The sequence below is a fragment of the Chelonia mydas genome, chromosome 6 (assembly GCF_015237465.2).
Source record: "Chelonia mydas isolate rCheMyd1 chromosome 6, rCheMyd1.pri.v2, whole genome shotgun sequence".
Classification (NCBI taxonomy): Eukaryota; Metazoa; Chordata; order Testudines; family Cheloniidae; genus Chelonia; species Chelonia mydas.
The window spans coordinates 7,220,892-7,248,445 of record NC_051246.2 but is presented as its reverse complement, the minus strand read 5'-3'; the positions used below and the strand labels follow the sequence as shown (position 1 = coordinate 7,248,445).

The following is a 27,554-nucleotide window of genomic DNA, read 5'->3' as shown; positions in this document are numbered from 1 at the left end:
TTCAAAACATAAACAATAAACAAGTTTATTAACTACAATGAGAGATTTTTAAGTGAATGCAACTAATGAGGAATAAAAGTCAGAAATGGTTAAAAAGAAAATAAAGATGAAATGTTTACTAGTGCCTAGCTTTTATCCTCTTCAAGCAAAGTTTCTCACCACATGCTTTCAGCTGCCTTCCAGATCAAACTGTGTACATCAGACCCTCTTCCTCAGCATCCAGTGAATACTTCCTTTCTCTCTTCAGGTGTAGTGAATGCCATGGGCAGGAAAGGAGGGGTTGTCCCTCCTTTTTTATAGTTTCAGTCCCACTCTTGAAAAACATTTCCAGCTGCGGACTAGGACACACAGAGTTTATGTGGAAGCTGGCTCTTCCTCACACCTTTGAGCTTCCTTTGTTTCCCTTCTTCTTGAAGACGGTTTACTGATTAAATGCAAATTCAGGCAGGCACATTCCTTTCTGGAGACCACACCTGGTTGCCATCTTCTGTGTGACCAAGGCTGTGGAGTTGGGAACACGGGTCAGTAATATCATACAGGGAAATCTTATAAAACTTTACATGCAATGTTGAGACACCTATCTTATCAGGACAATCAACAACTTGTGAGTTTTCGAATTATACCTCACAAGGCATACTTTGTACAAAGATTATTACAATAGTACGTAGGGTGTGAATACAGGAACGTATTTGGTCCCAGCCTCATTACTGCATGTGGCAGGGAGTTCCTCAGGCTAAACCTGTAGGACAGAGACATTTATTTTTTCCTTTTCAATCAGTTTTAAAAGTGATTTCATTTCCTTGTGTGGTGTGGAAGCTTGGACAGCACAGCCCCTTTCACTCCCACAAACACACACACACAGTATTGAGAGATTGTTTGAAGTAACCTGAGACTTCAGACAAGACAGGTGAATGACTCTGAGAGCTTGGATTTATTGGAAGTAACCCAGTAGCACCTCAAGGCCCCAACTGAGATCAGGGCCCCCATTGTGCCGAACGCAGCTCAGATGTCGGCCGAGGATGGGCCACCGTTGTGCCAAGTGCGGCTCTGATGCTGGCCAAAAGCAGGCCTCCTGCCCTAACCCACTAGACCCCACTCCCTTCCACAGCTCCTGGGATAGAATCCAAGAGTCCTGGCTCCCAGCCCTGCCAGGGACGCTCTGGGTGGGAGGTTTCAAGTTCAGCAAGGGGCATCAGGATATGGATCTGGAGCGTCCCACATAGTGTTGCCTCCTGCATGATTTTTAATTGGCCTGGCCACTTTTTGTCCTGCCTTGCCTGTTGCCAGTGAAAAAATTTATCATATGGGGGTTTGATGTCCCTCTGCTGGACGTGAGTATGGACAGCCACCCGTGCAGTGAATTTGTATCTACCATGCAAGACATGTGGCTGGGAGTGCAGCTGGCCCTTCTCAGCCTGCCGAACCATGGCAGCTCCTCTCAGCACCAGCTTCACTCACAGCTCACCAACAGGGAGGGGTAGGAGCAGGGTGGGAGAGGCAGGGTCTCCTGGGAGGGGACGCTGCGGGGAAGGCTCCCTCCCGGGCTGTAGCTTCTGTGAGGCGCCGGGTGTGGGGGCTCATGATGGGCAAGGCAAGGGCTTTCTGAGTTACGTGGCAGAAAGAACAGCTGTGGTCACAGCTGTGGGGAAAAGGGCCAGAGCCTCACCCCTGTTCACCAACATCTCTTCTGTTCCCCAAAGGGAAGCGCCGTTCATCCTTTATGCATTTGTTAGTTTCTCACCAGGGCAGGAGAATGCCGCTCTGAGGATCTGTCATTCCCTAAGAGAGCATAGGAAAACCTATGCAGAGGTTTTGGGGGTCATTTTTGTTGCCCGCTCACTCCACGTTTTAGCTTGGGACAATGAGATTTTTAGTGGTAATTGTCAGCAAACATCAGTTTCACCGCGCACCCCCCCAAACCAAGGGAAAAGGTTTCCGTCGATCACAATCAAAACATGCAGCTAGACAAAGAAAGACAACTGTTCCTGGAGAACTTTCTAGTGTCCCACCTTATTGTGTAGAAAACTTGTGGCCGTGTGGGTGTCACCAGGGGTTCCTTTCAGGATAATTACATTGTACAATTTGACATGTGATGTTGACAATTTGTGTTTTTAAATGTTATAAATAGGCTTGGCAGAATTCTTTTTTAAAATAATTTCCATGGACAGTCCTGTTTATTTCTGAGCAATTTTTTTTTATTTTTATTCATTTAAATTTTCAGTTGTGGAAAATTACTGGGGGCAGGGGGGAATCAAACCCAAATTCTGTAAAGACAACAAATGTTGATTTTAAAAGGTCACATTTTATAACTATTCAAACACAAATTATTAACATCCTGTGTAAAAATATACAAAGTAAATAGCCTTAAATCAAACTCCGATATGTTCTCAAGTGGAAATTTTTGATTATTCGTGATAGAAATATTTTGTCAGCAGTTTGCCTGTGTGTGATGAATTCAACATTTACAAATAAAAATCCAGTCCTTTCAAGCATCGATATAAAGCTTTACCTTTCTGAATCTCAACCTCTACTGACATTAAATAACAGTCTGACCGTCACATATGGCCTGACCCCCGACACACACAAATTCCCACAACCAGGATCATTTAAATTGATAAAAATGGGGGTGGGATGCTTAAACCCACAATTTTCCACATCAAAATGTAAATCAATAGAATTCTAAAAAAAATGCCTGTGAACGTATCCTCAGTGTGCGCCATTAAAATGATAAAAAGGTTTATAGAATTCTGCCCAGCCTAATTTGAGTAACAATTAGCTCGAGTTGGCACTTGGACCTCTTTTGTTGGTTGGGGATGGACAGTGGCCGGTCTTTCTATGTCTTGGAGGTGGCAAACATAAGGGGGCGGGGTTGGGTCTGGAGCAACCCAGAGGGAGGCAAAGCCTGGGGGGGTGCCAACATTGGCAACTCGTACCTGTGGGGGAAGGGGGACAAGGAGGGGGGCAGAGTGAGGGTGCCCAGCTTCAGCAATTAAAATTTGGGGGTTCTGTGACCCATCTAGGGGAGCGCATGGGGGGGTATTGTTTTGGGGCATCGGAAGCAGGGGGGTTGCCAGCGGTTGCACTCTGGGTCAGGCGAGGCCCCTCGCCCTCCACAGCATCCTCCATCATCTGCTTGTACTGGTGCTTGAAGCCGAACTGGAAGGAGACAGCCGGGGGACATGGTGAGAGCCAGACAGACAAAGGCCCATGGTCGAGGAGGAGGAGGGACAGGCTGTGGGAACCTCTGAAGGAAAGACCCTTGCCCCTTCTCCACCAGCTGGGAGAACCACAGGCCCCACCCCCAGGGTGATGGGCGGTGGGGGAAGGGGTCCAAGCCCTGCCCCCCTCACCTTGTAGAGGGCTGCAGTGATGAGAGCCAGCAGGATCAGGCCCCCCACGCTGCTGCCCACGATGATGGGCTGATAGTTATAGACCTCGGAGCGCTCCACCAACGTCTGCACCTGGGGGAGAGGAGGCGTGAGATGGGGTCCCAGGAGTCCTGGCACCATCACCTACCCCTGCTCTAAATCCCCAGACCTCACTTCCACCCAGAGCAGGGACAGGACCCAGGACTCCTGGCTCCCAGCTCTAACCACTAGCCGATGCTCTCTGTAACCCGGGCGCAGTGACTCTGGTACCTGGCGCTGGACGAATCCCTCCTTCTGGGTGTATTTCTTCTCCTCGTATTCAATCCAGGCCTCGCTCACCAGACTCACTTTCTGCTGCTGAGTCTGGAACAGAGAAATTCACCGTCCCTGACCAGAAATGGCACAAACCAGCCCGGAGCATCATCCCAGGGGGACCCAGAGCAATGTACAGGCTGTTCACATCGGAGCAATCACTTGGCCGGCACTGAGATGCAGCCAGCTCTGGGGCTGTTCACACTGGGGGGATCCCTTGCCCGGTGCTGAGAGGCAGAGGCAGCTTTCGTACCTGGGAGACCCACTGGAAGCTGACGTTCCCCTTGATCATAAACTCCAGCGGTTGCCGCATTTCCAGGGAGGCGATTCTGCACCGGATCTTCTTACAGGTGGCCACGGAGCAGTCCTGGGGGCGGAAGGATATCGCCGGGTGAGGCAGGGGGTGCAGGGGCTCAGCATGGCCATGAGGGTCTGGGTCTATCTATAGCACTTTCTGTCTGAGCTAGTGCACTGGTCCATACTCACCAGCAGGGGGCGCTCGCTCATCTGCTTCACAAAGTCCTTCGAACCCGGCATTTCAGCCTCACTGGTGCACTGAGCCAGCTGGGGCTGGGGAGGGAGAGAGACACGGTGTTAATGGGGGTGGGAATGGGACATGGGGCCTTTCCCCTCTAGGGGACACCAGCACCAATCTGGCACCAGGGCACAGGACTGGCTGGCTCAGGGCCTGGGAAGGACCTGGGGAAGGTCGTTCTCCCCCAGGCAGCCGAGCAGGTGTCACTGGGCCCATCTCACACACACAAGGGCAGGGAGAGGCAGGTACCTTGGAGGGGACGACCTCAGAGGCGTCCCACACCCGGACCCCGCTCAGCTCCATGGGGAACTGGAACGTGACCGAGATGGGGACACTTCGCTGCCGCAGGTTCTTGACCTGAAAGAAACAGACTCGCTACAGGGCACTGCAGGAAGAGAACCCGGGAGCTCTGATCCCCAGCCCCCGCTCTGACCCTCAGACCCCACTCCCCTGCCAGAGCAGGGGATAGAACCCAGGAGTCCTGGCTCTCTGCCCACCCCCACCTTCATCTCTCTGTGCTCTAAGCCACTAAATCTGACTCAGGCAGTTCCACTCCCTCCCTCTTGCCCCATCTCCCCCCTCGCGCTCTGTGCCACCATCCTCACCTCGTACCCATGTGTCACTGGCACACTTGTCCCTGCGTCCTCGACAGAGAAGTTGACGTACTTGGTCGACTCCTCGAGGCTGGGGGAGGAAAAGGATGGAAGGAAGGAGAGAGATGGGAGTGTGATGGATGGGGCTGGAGAGTGGCGGTGGGGTGTCATGTCCAGAAGGGGGCGCTGTGCTACAGGGAAGGGCTCAGTAGGGGGCGCTCTCCCCTTGCAATCAGCGCTGGCACCTATGACCCTGTGCGGCGCTAGGGTCACTGTGCTTCAGGGAAGAGCTCAATAGGGGGTGCTGTGCTGCAGGGAACAGGGGGCCCAGCAGGGGGCGCTCTCCCCTCTGTCTCCGCACGGACCTACCTGGTGAGGATGATGAAGATGCCGTACTTGACCGGCAGCTCTGCCCAGTGAATCATGCGCTCGGTGATGGGGCCGCCATTGTCACTGCGGGGAGGGGAGGGCAAAGGGGAGAGATGTGAGGAGATGGAGCCAGTTAACTGTGGAGGGAGGCTGCATCACAGGCCTCTGCATCGTCCTGCTCCATGCACGGCCCATTCCCACTGCCCCCCCACCCCACCCCTGGCCCTGCACGGCCCCCTCACCTGCTGGCAGTGGCCATGATCTGCAGCCTGTCCCCCAGGTCGGCCTCAGAGGAGACAGCGAAAGTGGCGACAAAGATGGCCTGGAAAACACACCGGGGCGGGGGGGTGAGAGAGCCAGTGGGCTCAGGGCCTGGGGAACTGCCAGAGACTGCGGGGGCGAGGCAGGCACGGAGGACGGTGGGGGGCTTTTGTATGAACTTAGAACAAATGGTCCCAGAGCGGCAAATGGTGTTAACATGACCCTGTCCCTGTCCAACATTAAACAGCGTTAACCTGGTTTGGGGTCCAGAGATCTCAGCCGGCTCCATGCCATGGCAACACCCCATTCACCGTCATTTTAAAGACCCCAAATGAGGAAGGCAACAGCCCCTCCCTTTGTTTTTTTCTCCACCAGTGAAGCCTGATTTCCAGCCCCCCAAGTCTGGCCCTTGGCTTCCAGCCCCGGCAGGGCCGGACCCCAGCCCCGGAATGATTTCAGGGCTCTATTTGCACTGATTCTCCTGGCTCCCCCGGGCACTTTCCCCAGCACATCGCTTGTCACGGACTGGGCTGACTCCTGGGAACTGCCCCTCTCTGCTCCCAGCTGGGCTCACCCCTGGGGAGTCCACAGGCCAGGGCCCGTCCCTACCTCGGCCCCGCTCCAGAAGATGGGGAGGTTGATGTGGCAGGTGCTGTTCCTTTGAGATTGTTCCTCTGAGCCCACGGCCGAGCTGCACTTAATGGCCAGGGCCCTCCTGTTAGACTGAGCACAGGGGACCAGCCAGTGAGACAGGGGGCCACAGACCCCTGCTGAGTCCCCCATCTCCTCCCTGGAGCACAGAACCTGGTGCTGAGCCCCCTACCCGCTCCCCGAGGCACAGCGCCCCCTGCTGATCCCCTGACCACTCCCTGCAGCACAGCGCCCGCTGCTGAGCCCCCTGCCCTCTCTTTGCATCACGACACCACCTGCCAAGCCCTCACCCGCTCCCTGCAGCACGACGCTCCAAACTGAGTTCCCAGCCCACTCCCTCCTGCACGGTGCCCCCTGCGGAGCCCCCCACCTGCTCCCTGCAGAGCAGCATCCCCTGCCAAGTCCCCTGCCCACTCTCTGCAGCACGGCTCCCCACTGCAGAGCCTGCCCCTCATGCCTGGTGCGTTGGGGTACCTGGAGCAGCAGGACCCGGCGGTAGGACAGCGCGGCCGGGTAGAAGAACCGCACCGTGGTGCTGTAGGAATTCTCCCCGCGGTTCTCGATGGAGACGGTGATGTTGAGTTCAGGGCTGATGCCCACCACCAGGGTGCTCAAACTAAGGGGGAGACAAAGGGGTGAGCTTCCTCAGGGCAGTGCCCTGGCTGCTCTGTGAACTTCCTCTAGCAGTGCCCAGCCAGGGACCCCAGTGCTGCAATCTTCGCCACAGCAGTGCCCCCCACCCAGGATCCATCAGCACTGGAAATCCAAACTGTGATCAAGCTGGACAGGTCCCCCCATGGCGGGTGTTTTTGTGGGGAGGATTCGGTGACTTACCCAGAGAAATTGAAGGAGACTCCTAACTGGTCATCGCAGCGGCCATCCATGCCACAGTCCTTCTGAAATGGGAGCTGGGGGGAGGCCAGGAGGGCAGGGGTCAATGGGGAGAGGGCTGCAGCACCATCTGCCAGAGCAACACTGCAGGGACGCAGGGGCCCTCCAGTTACCCCAGCACCTCCCAGTCCCCTGCACAGGGGACAGCTGAACCCATCATCTGCCCTGCCCTTGCCACCCACCCACTCACCCAAACCCCTCCTCCCCCTTCCCCTCCCGGCTCTGGCCAGAAAAAGTACCACAGTTCTAGGGGTGCCAGGGCAGGGGGCCTGCCTGGCTCGTGTGGGGATGGGGAACAGAGCATGGGGCCTTTCCCCTCTAAGGGGCCCTGGCCAAAATAAGTTTTGAAAAATTTTCAGCAAAAATCTTGTTTTTAGCCAAAATATTTTGGTTTTTGGACAGAAATTTTGGAAACTTTGAGGAGAAGTTGGAATGTTCCCACCCAGCGGAGACAGGTCCGTAGCCAAGGCAAACTCGGCCTCCGTCTCTGTCGCCCTCCAGTGCCTGCACTCTGTAAGGGGTTTAGGAAGCTGCTGCTGGCTCTGAACTTTGCAGTCTCTCGCTTTGGAATGCCAACGTCACTGGTTCGATCCCTGCAGCAGACCCACCGCGGGGCCCGGCTTTCGCACCTTACCAAGCCTGCAGACACGAGTGCAGAGTCCTCGCTCAGGATGGGTCTGAGGTGGCTGGCAGCAGCGATGGGATCCCCCGTCAGGGTGTAGTTGAGACGCAGGGTGATGGGGGTCAGGGTGTCCTCTGGGCAGAGCTGGGGAGACAGAGACATGTCAGGCCCCTGAAGGGTAAGGACGGCTGGGCGCTGAGTGGGACCCGGAGAGAGGTTTGTTCTCTGGGTGATTTAGGAGCGAGGGGCAGAGTTGGAGGGGCAGACACAGTGGGAGGGGAAGAAATTAGGACTCCCCCACACTCACAGGAAACGTTATCCGGTACGTCTCACATCTCGTCTCGATGCCGAGCCGCAGCTCCCTGCTCAGGACAGGGCTGGAGAAGTCGAAGGTGACTCGGATATTAGTCCGCCCGGGGTCCAGGGCCAGGCTGTACTGGATGGTGCTGGAGATCCTGTCACCTACGGGGGAGGGGAAATGAGGGACAGAGAGAGTCAGAGTGGGAACCTAAAGGGGAAATGGGACACGGGGCCTTTCCCCTCTACGGGGCACTAGCTCCAGTCCATCTCCAGGGCAGGGAACTGGCTGGCTCAGAGTGCAAGGGAACGGGGGGTCGGGGGGTATGGCCTGACCTAGGCTGTCCATGGTGCTCTTAGTGATGGTGAAGCAGACCTCTGCCCTGCTGGCCTCTGTGTTGAGCTGCTCCTGCCCCTGGCAGTCGAAGGCCGAGGTGGGGATTGTTGGGGGCTGGAAGCTGATGGAGACCCTGACTCTGAGCACCGGCCGGGACCTGCCATGGGGGGAACAGAACCATCACCCAGCTGCTCTCTGCAATGGGGCCAGGACCCCTCCCTCCCCTGAGCCTCCCACCCAGCCTGGAGGTGCTCACAGCACCCCATGGAGACAAGTTATGGATATAGAGCTCTGCTAGAGGAGACGCTGGGAGGCAGAGAAGGGAGCAGCCAAGCAGGGGCAGCAGGTTTGTATAATTTTTGGTGGTGCCCAGAACAGGTCCAAGTCCTGTCCTCCCCCATCCCCACCCCGCCACACACACATACCTGCCTAAGGCTCTGGAAGGGAGTTTGGGTGCTGGGTGTGGGCTCTGGGCTGGGGCAGAGCGTATGGGTTCAGGAGGGGGTACCAGTTCTGGGAGGGAGTTTGGGAGTAGGAGGGGGTTTGGGGTGCCACACAGCCCCCCGCCACCGTACTCCCCGGACATGTGATGTCCAGCACCCTCACACACAAATCCACAGTGCCCTGAACACCACCACCCCTGCACCAGCACTCCCCTGCCCTGAGCCCCACCTCAGCCAAGAGGAGCAAGGGCGGGGGAGGAACTGGGGAGGTGTTTGGGGGCAGCGGTGGAACTCGGACCCAAACTTTGGTGGAGCCGGGCCCCCAGGCCCGGAATATTCCTGGAGCTCGAGCACCACGGGCTCATGCAACTCGCCGGCCCTGCAGCAAAGCGATCATTGTGCCTTTCTCCAGTACAGACACACACACACACACACACACACGCACACACAATGTATTGCTACTGTGTGCATCCTGGTCTACACTACAGATAACTGAGCTTAATGAAGCGTGGCAGATTACTGGTTCTCATTCTCAAAATGTTGCCTCAAAGCCTCCCTGTTTCCAATAGCCCTCATTGTGCCCCTCCAATAGCCATGGTATCTGGCTGCTCAAAATCAGCCGCCAGGTGATCTGGCTCAGCACTCCACCCCAGGCAAGCTTTTCACCCTTAGCCCCACAGGCAGCTCTGACCATTGGAATGTTTTCCTCACTAAGATCTAACCTTCCCTATAGGCATCGCCAGCCTGCTTTTAATGTGCCAAAGGCACATTCCACAGTCATTCTGCACCTACTCAGTCTGCTGTTGAAGAGCTCCTTGCTGCGCTCCAGGTTTCCCATTTAAGGCTCCATGAGCCATGGGAGTAAGGGATACGCTGGGTCTAGCAGGATCACGATGGGCATTTTAACATCCCCCACTGGAATCTTTTGGTCTGGAAAGAAAGTCCCTGCTTGCAGCTTTCTGTGCAGGCCGGTGCTCCTGAAGATGCGCACGTCTTGCACCTTCCCAGACCACCCCACATTGATGTCAGCAAAACACCCACAGTGATCTACAGGTGCCTGAAATAACATGGAGAAGTGCCCCTTTCTGTTGATGTACTCCATCACAAGATGGTCCAGGGCCAAAATTGGAATATGCGTTCCATCTATTACCCTTCCGCAGTTAGGGAATCCCATTTCTACAAAGCCATTCACTATTTCACGTACATTGCCAAGAGTCGTGGTCCTTCATAGCAAGATTCAGTTAATGGCCCTGCGTACTTGCATTAACGCAGCCCCTGCAATCGACTTCACGACTTCAAACTGTTTCACAACCAACTGGTAGCAGTCCAGGGTCACCAGCTTCCACACTGCAATTGCCACGCACTTCTCCACCGAGAGGGCAGCTCTCACTTTGGTGTCCTTGCACTGCAGGGCTGGGGTGAGCTCCGTACACAGTTCCAGGAAGGTGGTTTTCTGCCTCCGAAAGTTCTGCACCCACGGCTCGTCATCTCAGAGCTGCATAACAGTGTGATCCCACCACTCAGTGCTTGTTTCCCAAGCTCAAAAGCGACAGTCCACTGTGTTCAGCTGCTCCATGAATGCCAAAAGTAATCTGTGTTGTTTCTTTCCATGGCACAGAGCAGGTCAGGCATCTCTAGTTCCTGTTCAGATTGGGAGCTCATGATATACTGCATGACCATCCACGATTTGTTCGCAATAGTTATCACAACAGCACAGATCAGTGCAGGATCCATCTTTTCAGACGGAGGTGGCAGGCTCACAGTAAACAAGAACCATTGAAAAATGCCACAGAATGCAGTCAAAAGCCCATAGACTGCTGTGACGGAACGAACTGCATCATGGGGCATTGATTCCATACCCATGATGCACTGTGATCCACTCCACCATCACACAACGCCGAGCTGTGGAATGTGGCGAGTCGCACACTGAGATAGGTACCCGCAGTGCACTGCTCTCACTCTCAGTGCGACTGCACCAAGTGTGGGTGTGCTCTGCTGACACGAGGACCGCAGTGTGGACATGGAATACCGATGAAATTGTTACACTTTCAGATCGCTGGAATAATTTATATCAAAAATATGCTTTAGTGTAGACAAGGCCTGAGATTGTCGTTTGGAGCAGTGCAACGACACAGAGTTATTTACCTCAGCAGCAGGACCTGCCCTTGTGCCCCCACCGCGATGTCCGGCAGTCCATCCCCCGTCAGATCTGTCCCACCACTGACGGCCTGGCCAAAGTAGTGCAGCCTGCTGGGAAACCGTGACCCCTCGATGCGCTGTACGGCAGAGAGAGCAATAAGGGATGCAGAAGGGGTGAATACACTGTATAATGGGCACTAAGGGGCTGTGGGCTCCATGGTGTCCCTTCAGGGCTGTGTACTGACCCCTCCCCGCAGGAGCTGGGCTCACCTGTCTGTACTGGGGACTGAGACCTCCCTTTTCCCCATGGAAGATGTACAAGGCCCCATGATTGTCATTCTCCATGGGAGCCCCAATGGCCACATCCGTGTGTCCGTCCCCGCTGATGTCCCCGATTTCAGACATGCTGGCCCCGAAGCGCCCAGACACTTCCCCCGTCTGCCCATGTAGTGTCTTGTTGCAGAACATCGTCGTCCCCTGCAGGCCCAATCCAAAAAGACACATGGGGAAAGGATCAGCACTTGCTGTCATCAGAGTGATCCCTAGCAAGCTCCTTTTCCTCTCTCTGCAGCACAGTGTGCCCTGCCCCCAGCTCTGGGGCACTGGGGCCAGAACTGACTGGGAGGGACGAGCGCCCCCTACTGAGCCTCTACCCCACTTCCTGGAGCACCATGCCCACCACTGCAATACTAATTGTCACAGCATCACAGCAGTCCAGGCAAACAAGAACCCCAGGCCACCCATCTTCCCCAGTGCTGCACTCCTCTTTCTTACCAGCAAGTCGATCGGGCAGATATAGACCCGTCCTCCATTCAGGGGTGTACGGTACATGGGGGCTCCAATTAGAACTAGGTCCGTGTTCCCATCTCTGTTGAGGTCCACAGTGCACAGTGTACACCCGAAATATGAGCCAATCTGGAGAGGCAGATAATCCACCCCCTCAATTTAGTCAATTCCTGCTTCTTCTCCCACTGGGACCCTTCCCACCCTCTGGGGATAAGGATTCAGTCCCAATGTCCATTCCATCTTTAGCCTCACCCTCCCAAAGTGCAGCCGGTGGGGCTATCTCTGTAAGTATTCTTGAACAGACAGGCAGCTAGATCTTGAAGGGATGGGGATGCTGAATGCTAACTGTGGTGCAATTCTTTTTAGAGGCTGGGCTATCACAAGTCAAGTCCATCACTGACTGAGCCACTGTTGTAAGTTTTGTTTAGGTGGCACGAATAGGCAATTGGAGCTTAGAGAAATTCACTTTGTTAGTGTAGTGTGATCTTTTTCAGACACTGTTAATATCACTAGTAATGTTATTTCCTTGCCTGAGTCTCTCTAGCCTAGATCCACAAAGGTACGTATGTGATTAACCCCCTGCACTTAACTGCCTCTGTGAGCCGCAAAACCTCTGCCTGGCTGCTGCTGACCCCTGTAGGTGCCTAAACTGACTTGGTGCCTACGTTTTTGCAGCAGAAGCTCCTTTGTTGCTTTCTCAACGGCAGGGCTGGTGCCTTACTGTCTTATTCTAAACATGCAGGTTTCAGAGTAACAGCTGTGTTCGTCTGTATTCGCAAAAAGAAAAGGAGGACTTGTGGCACCTTAGAGACTAACAAATTTATTTGAGCATAAGCTTTCATGAAGTGCGCTGTAGCTCACGAAAGCTTATGCTCAAATAAATTTGTTAGTCTCTAAGGTGCCACAAGTACTCCTTTTCTTTTTTCTAAACATGCAGTTGCCCGGTGCCCATTTCCCCCTCCCCCCGCCATCCCAGCATGTTCCACAAACTCGGGGAAGACAGGCGCTCCTCCATCTAACTCCTTCTCTGGAAGGTGTCATCAGAGGAGAAGGAATTGAATAGGACCCTGCTGTTTCTCAGTTCAGTTCTCAGTTCAGTGCTCTAACCCCTAAGCTGTGGGATATTCTGATGTGGACTCCCTCAGTCTTCCCTGTTAATTGAGTAATTAAGTATCCATTGGGCCACAGAACATATGCAAATCACAACCACCCTACAGCCTGAGAGAGGACAGCTACATGGTTAAATCCTTCTTCTTAATCAGGCAAAGCAGGGATTTGAACCATGGGTCACCCATGTCCTAGGTGAGGACTCTAACCCCCAGGCTATAAGGGAAACCTCTCTTTGTCTCCTCCAGCTGGTTTGTGAATATCTTGGCAGCTCTGAGCATGCCTATTGGATGAGACCCAACATGTGGGGTAGGTGAAGAGGGCCCGTGTCTCTCTCTCCCCTCCCCCCATTCATCGATCACGGGCAGAGGCAGGTGCCTCCATGCAGCATCACAATGCCTAAGTCCCTTGGTGGGTCTGGGCCTCTGTCTGTATCCACCTTATGAGTTCCGGCTAGACTGTAAGTGAAGGTAACAGAAGTGGATTATTGGAGAGATGCTGAATGTCAGCTGTGGTGCAGTTCTCTAAACCAGTCAAGTTTATCCCTTCCTGAGGCTCTCTGACCGAATCGTTCCTGAAGGTGAAGCCAAACACAAATATTGCACGATGTCAAAAGCTTACAGGCTTCCTCCAGCGCTCTCCTTCTTTCACACCCACAATCCATATTACCTGTAACACTCCCCATACCTGCTCTCCCGACAGCTGTGATCTGGGTGTCCATTCCCCACCCTTGGTATCTTGGCTGAACAGGATGACTTTGCCAGTGCGTTGGCAGTGAGGGATCCCGACCATGTAGGTGCTCTGCCCATTGGCTGTGATGACCTGAGATGAATAACCTCAAAAGAAAAGAGACATGGGGAGGTGACATGGGAAACAGCCATACAACATTGTGATGGGTTGGACCACCCCGTCTGGGATGCCACTTGATGTACTGGGTTTTCACTGAGCCTCTCCTGCTCCACCAGCCTGGATTCCCTCCCCCTGTTTTGCTGAATTAGGCTCTCCGGTCTCGTGCAGCACACACACACAGATAGGGCCACACCCAGCTGCAGACACAGACTGAAGTCAGCTCTATGTGAGAGGACTCACCTGGAACTCACGTACACACCCTTTTGGGCAATAAACTCGAAACAATACTGTCTTACACTGTACAGAGACCTCTGCACAGTGCAAGCTCCTAAAAATTCACCCTCTCCCTCAATGTGGAGAGAGATGTGCACAGCTTCTTTCACCACCACCCTCCCTCCCCCTGCTATGAATTGCACAAACTGGGTTATACTATAAACAAGAACTAACTTTATTAACTACAAAAGGTTAATTGTAAGTGATTATAATGGAAAGCAAACAGAACAAAGCAGATTACCTTAATAAATAAATAAAACCTGCAAACTGATCATAACACACTAGATAGGTAGGATACAAATAAGTAGATTCTCATCCAAAGGGATAAATAGGCAGCACATTCTTAAGGCAAAAGTTGCCTTGGCTTTCCCAGGTTTTCATACTCAGGCTAAAAATTCCTCTACCCTGGGACCATCACTTCCCACAGTTCAATCCTTGCCCCTCAGATATTTCCAGGTGTATTGTTGTAGGGAGAGTGATGTCCCCCATGATATCATTGTCCACTTTTTATATCTTCTTCCCACTCATTGGAAAGCTCTTTTTCTGTGACTTGGGACAAACAGTTCCCATTGTGTAGTGCTGTCTCTGAGAGGTTTGTATTGTACCCAGTTCCTGGGGTAATCCATGTGCGTATGTGCATTTCCTCAATAAGCCATTAACACTCTTTGGCCTTCTTGCTGTTGTACCTGAAAGGCTGCTTGTGGATGTTGTGAACCTCGCCACACGTTTCAGTAGCACATATGTAGCCAAACTTCATAACTTCACATAGAACGATAACACATACAATCCAATGAGATTAATGTTTAGCAGATCAAGAGTTTTAGACTAATCCCTCACAAGACGTACTTTGTACAAAAAAATATCCTGATTACATGACAGTGGTGAATATTGGGGTGTCAGGGTGTCACAAACAGTGCTACACAGAGATCCCTTTCCCAGAACGAAGAGGCAGCCACCCCTGGGGTGAGGAGCAGGGGCTGTTTAAATAGGTAAGGGGAAATCTTTGGGTTTGTTCTTACCGAGGGAAGCATCATTCATGTCCCCAGAGGTTCTGGGTATGTTGATGAAACTCAGCTTCCCACTGATCCCGTATAGGTATATCCCACCGCACTACTCATATGCTCTCACCACTCCCAGCTCTGGATCCCCAGCAGCTCCCCGTCCCACAGAATCATAGAAGATTAGGGTTGGAAGAGACCTCAGGAGGTCATCTAGTCCAACCTGCTGCTCTAAGCAGGACCAATACCAACTAAATCATCCGAGCCAGGGATTTGTCAAGCCGGGCCTTACAAACCTCTAAGCATGGAGATTCCACCGCCTCCCTAGGTAACCCATTCAGTGCTTCACCTCCCTCCTAGTGAAAGAGTGTTTCCTAATATCCAACCTAGACCTCCCGCACTGCAACTTGAGACCATTGGTCCTTGTTCTGTCATCTGCCACCACTGAGAACAGACAAGCTCCATCCTCTTTGGAACCCCCCTTCAGGTAGTTGAAGGCTGCTATCAAATCCCCCCTCACTCTTCTCTTCTGCAGACTAAATAACCCCAGTCCCCTCAGCCTCTCCTCATAAGTCATGTGCCCCTAACCATTTTTGTTGACCTCGCTGGACTCTTTCCAATTTGCCCACGTCCTTTCTGTAGTGGGGGGCCCAAAACTGGACGCAATACTCCAGATGTGGCCTCACCAGTGCCAAATAGAGGGGAATAATTAGTTCCCTCGATCTGCTGCCAATGCTCCTACTAATGCAGCCCAATATGCTGGCCATCTCGACCTTGAAAACCCATTCTAAAGCCCCAGGGCCCCTGCGGCCCCTGCCCCAGCTCTGTTACCTTTGCAGGTGAAGATCTTCTCCTGCAGCTGGCTCTGGATGCCCTGGAGGGTGTCGAAATTGTCCACCCGGAAGACGTGCTCGTTGGTGGGCTCAGAGGCGATCTCCTGGAGCTCCTGTTGGGCAGTATCACTGGAGAAGGCCTCGCCGACCTTCATGGAGTAGAGGGAGGTACAGGGGAGACCAGGGCATTGGCATCAGTCACAACCGGGAGCCCTGGACCAACACCCACCCGCCCCGAACTCTGCTGGGCCCTCTAGAGGCACAGCTCAGCCAGTGCCATGTGCTCCTCCAGTGAGTGGGGGGCCGCTGGAGCCTGGAGTTATGGAGCCTGCCTCATTTCAGCACCGAGTTGTGTCGGTTGTACCAGCAGCAGGGCACAGGGGTCTCCTTGCCATGGGGATTGTCAGCGCTCTGGGGCCCAGCATGACTCAACCTCCAGGGCATAGTGAGGGGTGAGTGCGGGCAATGTCTCCAGGGGACGCCTCGGGGCAAGGGGTGAAGGGCCGGGACCACCACACTAGTCCGGGTGGGTTGTGTGCAGTCGGTTCAGCAGTGGAGTCAGACACCTCCCCGTCGCTGGGCCCGACGTAAACAGCAGACAAAGGTTGAACAAGATCCAATGGCTGGAAGTGGAATTTACACCCATTCCTTTTGGAAAGAAGGTGTCAGGTTTAACCATGAGGGGAATTAACCATTGGAGCAGCTCACCACAGGCCGTGGTGGATTCTCCATCCCTAGCAATTTTTATCTCAAGACTGGCTGGTTTTCTAAAAGATTTGCTCTGGTTCCAACAGGGATTATTGGGGTCAGTTCTCTGGCCTGTGCTACACAGCAGCTCAGACTAGATCATTGCAAAAGTCCCTTCTGGCCTGGGAATCTATGACTCTAAATCCGAGTTTGTTGACGTAGGACTTACGTCGACCTAACTCTGTAAGTGGCTACACTAAAATGTAGCTCCCACCCATGAAACTCACCCGCTACACCAACTTCATAGCTCCACTTCCACAAGAGGCGTTGTTTTAGGTCAATGTAGTTAGGTTGATGCAGTGTCCATACATGCACTGTGTGGCTTACATAGCCTGAGGCTCCAGCTGTTGGCCCCAGGCGGTGGGGCTTCAGCCCCATAATGCCCCGCACTGACAGTTAAATCAGTGAAAAGTCCCCGGTGAAGATGCGCACGGCCGACAGGAGAGTAATGTGGACACGAAAAACCGATTTAATTACTGCGGTGGCTGTGTGACGACGTAACTTAATTCGACTTAAGTGTATCGTGTAAACTTGCCCTTCGCCTTGCTGCTGATGCCCATTTCAATCTCTTTGGCTCAGCAGTTTAACAGAGAGAAACGTCAAGTGACTGAGATCAGTTTGGGGAGGATCAGAGCTGTTGTTTGAGCCCCAGGCGGGTGCAAAAAAGACTTTATAAGAACCGGGTGACTTTGCTGTTTAAGGGGGGGGAGCTATATCTCAGAAACCCCTTGTTCAAATGATCCCAAATTTAGACCACTAATCTTAACCTGCATCCCCATGAGGCAAACCAAATTTTATGACAATCTGAGTCAGCACGTGTATCGTAGGGCAGTCAGAAAACCCAACCTTTAACTAGAAAGCTCTGCTCAACCTGAACAACAGAGGAGCTCCAGCTCTCCTATAACGTCACACTTTGACCCAGTTACAACCCAGGGTCAGTTCTTCTCCCTTATCTGGTGGGAACCTGGACATGGGCTCAGATCCCTACTAGTTCTCCGCACAGCCACGGCTCACCCCGATGGCGTAGCGGATGATCCCAGCTCTCTCAGCCTCGGGGATGGCATCTGAATAAGAAAGCGGGTCTTTGTATTTCTGCCCATCTGTGATCACAATGAGAACCTTGGTGGCCTCATCCCGAGCGCCTTTCCCAGAGATGAACAGCTCCCGCCTGGAAAAGGGGGGTGGGGAATGCATGGGAGGGTTATTGATATGTAATAATACGTAACGCTCGTCCACTGCTTTGGTATTGCAGATCTCAAAGTCCTTTACAAAGGAGGTCACCATCATGTCCCCATTTTACTGATGGGGAAACTGAAGCATAGGGCAGGGACGTGACTTGCTTAAAGTCACAACACAACAGAGGCTCAGAGTTGGCAACAGAACCCCAAAGTCCTGGCTCCCAGCATCCCCACCCCACTTTAACCTACTAGTCCCCAGTCCCCTCCCACAGCTGGGGATAGAACCCAGGAGTCCTGAGTCCCTATCCCTTAGGTTGCATGTCCTTGTAGCCCATTCCCTGTGGAGTCAGCACGGGGAGGAAGGCAATACCTACACCACTTTCCGGATGGCTGTGGCCGTGTATGTCGTTCCATGAAGTTGCTCAATCCTCCAGACTAGGTGATCGGGGTCATGACTTCTCCTGTACTCCATGAAGTCGAAGTGCAATTCAAATTTATTGGAGTACTGCATGAGGGCGAACTGCAAGGGGAGGCAGGGGAGAAGAGAGAAAAACAACCCCAGGGGTAGAGGGTAAGAAAAGCAGGCATCAGACTCAGTTAAGGGCTGAGGCAGTCGGGACGTAGTGGTTCTGTTGGAATTTTTTCCTGGTTTTGGATGCAAAATCCTTTACTGCTCCCCCTGCAGCACAGCGCCCCCTAGCGCCACACTGGGGTATTGGGGTCAGCACTGACTGCGAGGGGCAGGGCACGTAGTCAGGGTTCAGCTTCTGCCCATTACCTGCGTGTCGGTGCTGCGGAAACGCTTCATGATCTCAGCAAGAAACGTCTTCATTTTTCCAAAGTCCACAGGTGCGATGCTGCCCGAGCCGTCGACGAGGAGCGCTATGTCTGTGACACGTCTGGGGCACTCTGAGAGGGACAGGAATGAAGTACGTCCTGACCCAACTCCACAAACATGGGAAACCCACCAGAAAGAGCTAGACCAGACCAATGGGCGCATCTAACCTGATATCCCGCCCCCTGCTGGCCACCCCGATCAGACCCCTCGGCCCCTCTGCCGCAATACCATCCCGTCCCTGCCATGGAGGGGTCCTGAGAGTAGACCATGACATGCACTGGGATGAAAAAAATACACCCCTCCCCCTCCCAGAGCTGGGACAGAACCCAGGAGTCCTGACTCCCAGCTCCTACTGACATCCTGAATCAAACCAATGGGCCCACCTAGCCTGGTATCCCAACCCACATCAGACCCTGGGCCCCTCTAGACCCATCTCCCCTCCACTTCCCCATGGCCCTTGTACCCACCTGGGAACCCAGGGTGTAAGTCCCCCCCATACACACCCCCGTGTCACCCCTTACCTGGCTGGGTGTCCAGGATGTGCTGGAGTTGCCAGAAGCTGTGCTGCAGAGGGAAGCAGCAGTGACTGACGTACATGTTCTCCCCGCAGGCCCGGTGCAGCACGGGGCACGAAAAGGCAGGGGGTCAGTAGGAGCCCCTCTCAACAGAGCGGTGAGGGTGGGGAAGAGAGCCTGGGGCCTGATCCCTTCCCCCCCGCCCCATGGATATGCAGGGAAAAGCCCTGCCAGGGCAGGGACCCCCTTTGGGGCAGACGGGATGTCGGGACCTAACTCTGAGAGGAGACAGGGGAGACGCACGGGGGCATCATCTGCTTACCACACTCCCTGCTATGGCAGTGTCCAGTCACTGTTGCCATGGCAATGTCAACCGCTTGCCATGCTCCCTGCTATGTCCATGTACAGTCACTGTCGCCATGACAACAACCCAGTGACAACGCTTCCTGCTACCTCAGCACACAGTCTCTGTCACCATGGCAACATCAGCCAGTTGCCTCCATCCCTCATAACATCACCTCACGATCACTGTAGCCAAAGGGAGGATACCTGGCTACCACCATTCCCCACTGCATCGTTGTACCACCCCTCCAGTTACAGGAATTACCAACAGCCCTCACACAGTTGTCATGTAGTCATGGGGATGTCACCCAATTGTCACCTCTGCACCGTTGCTGCAGTCACGCTGACTCCGCCCAGTTACTACCATCCATGAGTAGTGGGGTTTCGGGGCGGGACGGACCTGTCCCCTGGAATGATGAGGGAGAAAATGTTGCACCTCAATCCCACCACCCATTTCCCCTGGGTGTGGTACCTACCAGGAACTGGGAGCCTCGGGAAGCCAGAGACAAACCAAGGGACATGTTCATGGCATCCAGGGACCCTGACAGGGGAGAGATGCACACCAGGCTCAGCAAATAAACTCCATTCCTGTCCCAGAACGGAGGAAAGAACTGAGAATTCCTGACTCTCAGCTCTAACCACTAGACCCCCCCACATTTGGGTATAGAACCCAGGAGTCCTAGCTCCCAGCCTCCCTTTCCCCCCGCTTTAATCCACTAGACCCCCCTTCCCTCTCAGAGCTGGTGACAGAACCCAAGAGTCCTGACTCCCACCCCAATCATATTTCTGCACCCCACAACACAGGGTGCCCCTACTCTGGATGGGGATCTCCTGGCAGCGTCCGGATCCAGGGTTGCACTTGTAGACTTTGCTGGTTTCATTCACGTTTCCTGTCTGCAGCAGGCCCCCAACAATCAGCCTGAGGGGAAAAGGTATGGGGGGTCAGGGGATGCCCCACACACCCAGGGGACTGAGGCCCAGGGGAGGCAGCCCAGCCAGACATGCCCCTCAGTGTTGGGCACAAGTCACGTGGGGTCCCATGTCCAGCCCTTACCCCCCGGCACTGGCATTCCCGAACTGCACCACGCTCTGCCCAAACCCCTCAGCTGCCTCCTGGAAGGTGATGGGTCCCTCCACGTCCACGCTGAATCCATGGCTCGGTGCCAGCACTGCAGGGGTTAAATAGTCTCCAGTTAGAGCTTCCCCGATGGAGACCAGGCCAGTGCCTGGGGCTTTCTGGTTATGGGACTGAATTCTAGCCCGCTACTCTAACCCACCAAATCTCACTCCTCTCCCAAAGCCAGGGATAGAACCCAGGCATCCTGACTCCCAGCTCCTCACCACCTGCTCCCGGCTGTCTAGCCCTCAAGGGCTATTTTATGCAAATCATTGCCCACATTCATTGCACAGTGCCAGACACTCCCATTTAAATATAAATTTCATTAGTAGAGCGCTACCAAATTCAGAGTCCATTTTGGTCAATTTCATGGTCATAGGATTTTAAAAATCATAAATTTCATGATTTCAGTTCTTTAAATCTGAAATTGCACAGTGTTGTAATTGTAGGGGTCCTCACGCAAAAGGAGCTGTGGGAGTGGGGGATCAAAAGGTTATTGGTGGGGGGCTGTGGCACTGCTACCCTTACTCCTGCTCTGCTGCCGGCGGGGCACTGCCTTCAGAGCTGGGTGCTTGGCCAACAGCCGTTCCTCTCTGGCCGCCCAGCTCTGAAGGCAGCACAGAAGTAAGGGTGGCACTACTGTGACCCCCCTAAAATAACCCTGTGACTCCCCTGCAACACCCTTTTGGGTCAGGACCCCCAGTTTGAGAAATACTGGTCTCCCCTGTGAAATCTGTATAGGATTAGGTAAAAGCACATAAAAGACCAGATTTCACAGTCTGTGATATGTTTTTCATGACGGTGAATTTGGCAGGGCCCTAATCATGAGTGGATTCAGCGCTGGAGAAGGAAGTCCTAGATTTATCTCCATCCGCTTTCCTGATGCTGATCCATAGCGGATGCACTTCCTGTAGGGACAGAAGGGACAGATCAGTCTTCATAGATTGATAGACTATATGGCCATGTAGCCAGTGGTTTTAGTTATTATTCATTTATTGTACGACATTGTGATTATGTTATATCATAGATATATTCATTAACTAGAGTTAATTTGTAGGATTATAAAAGTATAATTCCTCTAAATACCGAACCAAGTACTAGCGACGACTAAGACAAGCTGAAATGTAAGAACCTGTAGGTTAAAGCCTGAAAGACTTTAGCTTAGCTATTTTAGGCCTTGGAGACAAATGATGACATAAGTGACTGAAAAATAACCCAGTGCCATAAGATTATGGGAAAAGAGGCAACAAGTGACAGTATTGTGCAAAATTACCCAGAAGATTAATATTAGATCATAAAAATACCATAAAGGCGCATCTGTCTCAGACATGTGTCTTAATCATGGGATACAGCTTGTGCGCTAATGCTAACGAGAATAAAGGGAACTTACCCAGCCTATAGAAAATTGGGGTTCATTAAGTTTCCAGGGGAGACAGACCAATAAGGGAAAAGAGGGTGGACACTTTTATGGACACTCGCAGAACGTAGGTGTAGACAGAATCACAGTATAAAAAGGGGATGCCCAGAATGAGAAAACTGAGCTCCCTCTGGGAGACTCCAGCAGGAACCATCCCTCTACTGATGATCAAGCCATAAGAGACCCATCAGATTCTAACACTATTGTCAAGGATGTGAGTATAACTATATTTGTAAATTGTGCGTAGGTCTGTATAGAATTTCTATATGCGTGGGTAATCATAACTAACTTTAATAAAACGTAAAAATAGACTAGACCTTGTACTGGTGAATTATAGATGGTCATTACCTTTGGTCTCTATGTGTTCCTAGAGGCTCTCAGTTTGAAGCAAGTAACAGAGGTGACTGTCACTCTGCTAAGCTTAAAACTGTAGCCACCAGACCCTCCAGATTTGCAGGAGGAGCAAATGTGGGGCAAGGTCGGGTGCAGAATTGTGGGGCTGGTGGGTGGGGTTGGAAAATTGTGGGGCTGGCTGGACAAAAGGGGGTGCTGGGAGAGCGGGGACAGGCTCCTCCAATTTCCCCTTCTTAGGCCTCGTCTCCCAGTGTGCCTCAAATCCCCAAGTCTGTCATCCTTATTCTCAACCACCACAAAGTCTGCCCTCCCCCATGCCCTGCGAGGTCCCAGCCTCACAGACAGAGCTGATGTGACTTTGAAGCAGGAGGAACCTCTGGTGACCTTATAGCAGGACCGTGCCAACCGCGTCCACTTCCTGCCCACCAACCCCATCCCTGGCCCACATCCTACCAAGCACACATGCCGCACGGAGAGGGAGAGTCATACACACCCCAATGCCCTCCCAAAGAGACCCAACAAATGGCCTCATCTCAGTGCCGGGTGAGCGAATCGCTGCCCAAACAGCTCCTATGCCCCACCCCAGAAGTGACTGTATTTTCTAATAAACAGCCTCCAGTGAATGAGAATTATAATCCAGTGTCAAAACATAGTCTTCACCTGTGTATGCAAATAGATCCACACCAACTTTAGACCACGCCCTGAACTAGTCATCGCTTTTCAACATAGCCTCTTTTTCTCTGTTTAGGTTGGCACTGGGGGCCTGTTTCACACATTTTAACAATTTCTCTCTCTCATTGTTCATTTGTGGCCAGTACCGTATCTCTCTGGCTCTGCACTTACATTTCCCCATGTCCAAGTGTCCTTCATGTCCTCTTGTGAGCATGTCAGCTTGGAACATCTTGATATGTAATGTCTTGGCCATCCGACGTTAATAGCCTCGAATACCCTCTGTAAACTCCCATCATTAGCTGTAGCCTCAGCAAATTTAGTCCAAAACCTTTCTGAGACTGAGCACCAGACTCCACATCCCTCTCAGAGCTGGGGATAGAGCCCAGGAGTCTTGACTCCCAGATCCTTCAAGCTTCCCTTTTCTCTAGTCCTTGAGGGCCATTTTACGTGCATCATACCATTCATTCATTTGCATAGCAGCAGAAACTCCCAAGTGAAGACTATCATGAACGGATTTAGCAGTGGTGAATGAAGCCCTTGATTTATCTCTTGCTGACCCAGATTCATAAGAGGAGGCGGGGAACACTTTCTGTAGGGTAGCAGGGGCAGAGCAGCCTTCATAGAATTACAGACCATAACTCCAGAAGGAACTGCTTTGATCATCTAGTCTGACTTCCTATGTAACATAAGCCAGAGAGCGTCTCTGAATGAATGCCTGTTTGAACCAGACTGGAACATTTAGGGAAAGATCCAATCTTGATTTAAAATTTCCAGTTCAGGGTGTTAGACCCTCAGCAGGGGCCTGTTTACAGGATGGGGGAGCAGGCAGATATTGGACACAGTGTTGCTATATATAAATACTTTTTATGCCTTACAAAATGGATCTTATTTACTTTACATTTATACCCGAAACATACTATACCATAGCCCAGTAGTTAGACATTTTGATGGTTAGTTGGGATTTAGTTTAGTTACAAGGTGCAGGGAGTTTACAAGTACCACACCATATATAAACTGGGCTTTGGATTACTGAAATACTATAAATTGCAGATGTGTGAAGCTTTTATTTATAATTTACTTTGTGACATTATTAGATTTTTGTTTTTGTTGTTTTGGGCCTTTACCCTTTGTTTTAAAGGGACAATTTTGGGCACACAATCCAAGGCATTTATACATTTTTATAGCAGTTCCACTGGTGTTATTTCCTTAAATGTTGATTCTCCATTTTTTCCAAGGACATAACAAAGTTGTTTGGTATCATAGAATCTCAGGGTTGAAAGGGACCTCAGGAGATCATCTAGTCCAACCCCCTGCTCAAAGCAGGACCAATCCCCAATTTTTGCCCCAGATCCCTAAATGGCCCCCTCGAGGATTGAACTCACAACCCTGGGTTTAGCAGGCCAATGCTCAAACCACTGAGCTATCCCTCCCCCTCAAATAGGTTTTGACCGCTTGACCTTTAAGTTCTTGCTTTGGTTGCCAAAATGCAGGACTTGCACTCCGGTTTCAAACACACAACAGCCACACTCGCCCCCATAGCATATATCATCTTATGTATTATATCCCAACAAGGGAATCCACCACAAACCTTGGTAAATTGTTGCAGTGGTTAATTACTCTCGCTGTTAAAAATGGTACGCCTTATTTCCAGTCTGAATTTGTCAAGCTTCAACTTCCAAGGCATTGGATTGTGTTAGTCCTTTGTCTGCTAGACCAGGGGTTCTCAACCTTTTTCTCTCTGAGACCCCCCTGGACATGCTATAAAAATTGCAGGGCCCAGGGGGACAGAGGGGCCTTGGGCATAGGTGTAGTTTGACTTCTATTTGGGGGGGACAGGGGACAGTGGGGTTCAAGCCCCACATAGCAGTTTCCAGGAAGGGAGTGCTACCTCCACCTTCTGACTCACCTCAGCAGGCCACCCAGTCTGTCTGGGTTGGGGGGGCAACCAAAAATTATAACTCAAAGCTGGGGGGCTTAGCTCAAAAAGTTTGAAAACAGCTTAGGGTGCAGGGAGAGGGTAAGTAGGGTCTGTATGTGGGCAGGGGGGTGGGTAGCTCAGGGTGAAGGGAGGGGGTAGCTGGGGCTGTGTGTGGGCAGCGGGGGTAGCTCAGGATTCAGGGAAGACATAGCTCAGGGTGTGGGGAAAGGGGTATTAGGGACTGTGCTGGGAGGACTCCCCTGTGGTCCCTGTTCCCGGAGGGGTCCGCCAGCCACGGAGCTGGAGGGCTCTTACCGGCTGCCACTGCGGGAGCAGAGGAGGCTGGGAGCTTCAATCTAGGGTACCAGCAGGAGAGGCAGGACAGCTGCTGCTGCCTGCTCCATGCACCAGCCAGAGCAGCAGTTAACCCACATTGCCGGGCTCTGGCTTCCCGCCTCTGACCTGGCCAGGCGGCGGGGATTGGGGAGGGATTGCGCCTCCCCCAGCTTCAGCCCCACAGTGGGGCGCCGGGGATTGGGGCTTCTGCCGCAGGGCCCAGCAGCCTCCTTGAAAGGGCTCGCGGATACCCTGTGGGCCGTGGACCCCTAGTTGAGAACCGCTGGGCTACACTGAAGAGTCCATCATCAAACATTTTTCCCCAGGTAGGTATTTATAGACGGAGATAAGCACTCCTTAGTCTTCACTTCGTTAATCTAAATAGTGATAGATTGAGCTCCTTGAGTCTATCGGGCAGGTTTTCTAATGTTTCAGTCATTCTCATGGCTGTTCTCTGAACCCTCTCAAATTTATCAACATCCTTCTTGAAGTGTGGGCTCCAGAACTGGCCACAAGAGTCCAACAGTGGTCGCACCAGGACCAAATACAGAGGGAAAATAACCTCTCTAGTCCTTCCCGAGATTCCCCTGCTTATGTATCCAAGGATTGGCCACAGCATTGCACCGGGAGCAACTTGGCCCAGGCAGATCTTGGTCTCTGCCGATCTGTCAATTAGTGCAGGGTGGCCTGGCAAGCTTGTGCCATGGGAGCCACAGCTGAGACCCATCAAACTCATGTCACACAAGAAACACCAAACAGCCAATCAGTGGCAAAAGTGAATCCCTAATGCACAGTGTAGCCAACTGCCCTAATGCAGAGCTCTCCTCCCTTCTGCCCTCACCCTCCCTGCAAGGCCAGCGCTGGGAAGGAGAATCCCCTTGGAGTTGCCCCCTCCAGGCCTGGGAGGTGGTAAAGGCCCTCCAGCGCTATAGGAGGAGCAGATACGGGGCAAAGTGGGGCTGGGTAGGTGGGGTCTGGGGGCAAAGGAGCTGAGGGTGGGGGAGGAGCTGAGGTGGCCTCCCCCATTCTTCCCTTCCTCCCTTTTCAAGCCCCATCTCCCAGTCTTTCCCCACTTCCCAACCCGTCCCCCTCATCCTCAGCAACCCCCAACTCTGCCCCCGCTCCATTCCCTGATGGGTCCAGGCCTCGCAGACAGCAGAGATGTGACCTTGAAGCAGGGGGAAGCGACTGTGGTTTTACACAAAGACTGAGCCATTGCAAACACTGCATCCACTACAAACCTGCTGGACTCTCCCCAAACCCGCCTCCCCCACGCCCCCAACATCCTTCCGAGCACACACGCCCCACAGAGAAAGGGAGTCGCACCTGTGACCCACTCCCATCCCAGAGAGTCTGGGGGGAACAGAGCAGAGAGGGAAGTGAACCCAGGAGTCCTGATTACCAGCCCTCCCCCACACAAGTCACGAGAGCCCCATTCCCCTCCCAGAGCTGAGGAGAGAACCCAGGAGTCCTGATGCACAGGCCTCCTGCTGTAACCCACCGACCCCACTCCTCTCCCAGAGCCAGCCAAGGATAGCAGCCAAGAGTCCTGAGCGTCCAGCTGCTCCCATCCCCCTGCCAGAGGGGTACTCGCTGGGCACCCATGTGGAGGAGCCCAGCTTTTCCCAGGCCCTCTGGCTGGCACTTACCTGCGCACAGGTAGAGGAGCAGAGCCACGGGGTCCATCCTGTGCTGGGTGAGGGGTGTCTATGGAGCAGGGATGCTCCCGTAGGAGGTGTGAGGTTCAAGGGTGGTGCCTGGAGAGGAGGCAGCAGAATGCAGAGGAAAGAGAAGTCCTAGCTGAAAAGAGAGAAAAACTGTCAGGGTGGAGGGGGACTCAGGGTGTGGTAGGGAGGGAGCAGAATGGAGAAGACGGGGGAAAAGTCAGCAACACTGGAACACTGAACTCGTCAGACAGACAGACAGCTGTATGGAGACAGATGTAAAACAAATAAAACGGCCAAACTCCACCCCCCTGAACTCTCCCCTCCCGCTTCCCCTCCATGCTAGTGGTCAGCTAGTCATTTTCCACCCTCCTCTCCCCCTCCGCCCTTTGTAAATTCAAACACCCCCTAGTTTCAAATCTTGGGGAAAACACTGGACAAACACCTATCCTGAAACAAACACACACGCAACCAGACAGACAGACAACTGGTCAGACACACACAGCTACACTGAGACAGAAAACAGATACACAATTAGAAAACCAACTGCAGGGAGACATGCACACAGCTAAACAGACACACTCACAAACTCAGGGCCCTCCTTGGGCACACACAGAATATTCAGCTGTATAGGGCGGGGCACCTGAAAATTTGGAGCACCCCCGGTCTTAATATCCACCCATCTGCCTCCTCCTATGCCTGTTTTATGGTTGCTGCAGCCTGGTGAGTTTTCCTCTGGAGGGGATCTAGGCCTTGTCTACACTAGCAAGTTGGAGCTCATTAAATCGTCCC

The 27,554-nt window shown here is 52.8% G+C and overlaps 2 protein-coding genes across 13 annotated transcripts in view; one reads left to right on the top strand and one right to left on the bottom strand.

The window, feature by feature from the left end:
• On the bottom strand, positions 1-27,060 carry LOC119566338 (integrin alpha-M). 2 transcript variants are annotated; one of them, XM_043549294.1, is made up of 28 exons: positions 26,748-27,060; positions 20,339-20,453; positions 20,100-20,203; positions 19,761-19,825; positions 18,949-18,991; positions 18,368-18,498; positions 17,964-18,109; positions 17,426-17,579; positions 15,663-15,813; positions 13,399-13,547; positions 11,593-11,733; positions 11,089-11,295; positions 10,825-10,955; positions 8,236-8,393; positions 7,910-8,064; positions 7,615-7,746; positions 6,924-6,997; positions 6,564-6,705; positions 6,048-6,161; positions 5,420-5,499; positions 5,178-5,261; positions 4,821-4,899; positions 4,465-4,572; positions 4,167-4,250; positions 3,934-4,047; positions 3,639-3,731; positions 3,351-3,461; positions 1-501 (listed from the first exon to the last, which is right to left on the bottom strand). In XM_043549294.1, the coding sequence occupies exons 1-28, from the start codon at positions 26,782-26,784 to the stop codon at positions 355-357; spliced, it is 3,249 nt and encodes a 1,082-aa protein (XP_043405229.1). In that variant the 5' UTR covers positions 26,785-27,060; the 3' UTR covers positions 1-354. The 2 variants fall into 2 exon arrangements, with proteins under 2 accessions (XP_043405229.1, XP_043405230.1); XM_043549295.1 differs by lacking the exon at positions 6,048-6,161.
• Positions 1-27,554, top strand: part of LOC119566252 (interferon-induced very large GTPase 1-like) — an 858,959-nt gene that overhangs the window by 239,521 nt on the left and 591,884 nt on the right. The gene's annotated exons all lie outside the window — the stretch shown is intronic.

Excerpts from the sequence above, each read along its gene's own strand:
- LOC119566338 (XM_043549294.1), bottom strand. The coding sequence starts at position 26,784 with ATGGACCCCGTGGCTCTGCTCCTCTACCTGTGCGCAG. Across the intron at positions 13,548-15,662 it reads GAAGATCTTCACCTGCAAAG|GTTATTCATCTCAGGTCATC; the intron begins GTAACAGAGCTG and ends TTTTCTTTTGAG. Across the intron at positions 4,251-4,464 it reads CTGAGGTCGTCCCCTCCAAG|CCCCAGCTGGCTCAGTGCAC; the intron begins GTACCTGCCTCT and ends CTCCCTCCCCAG.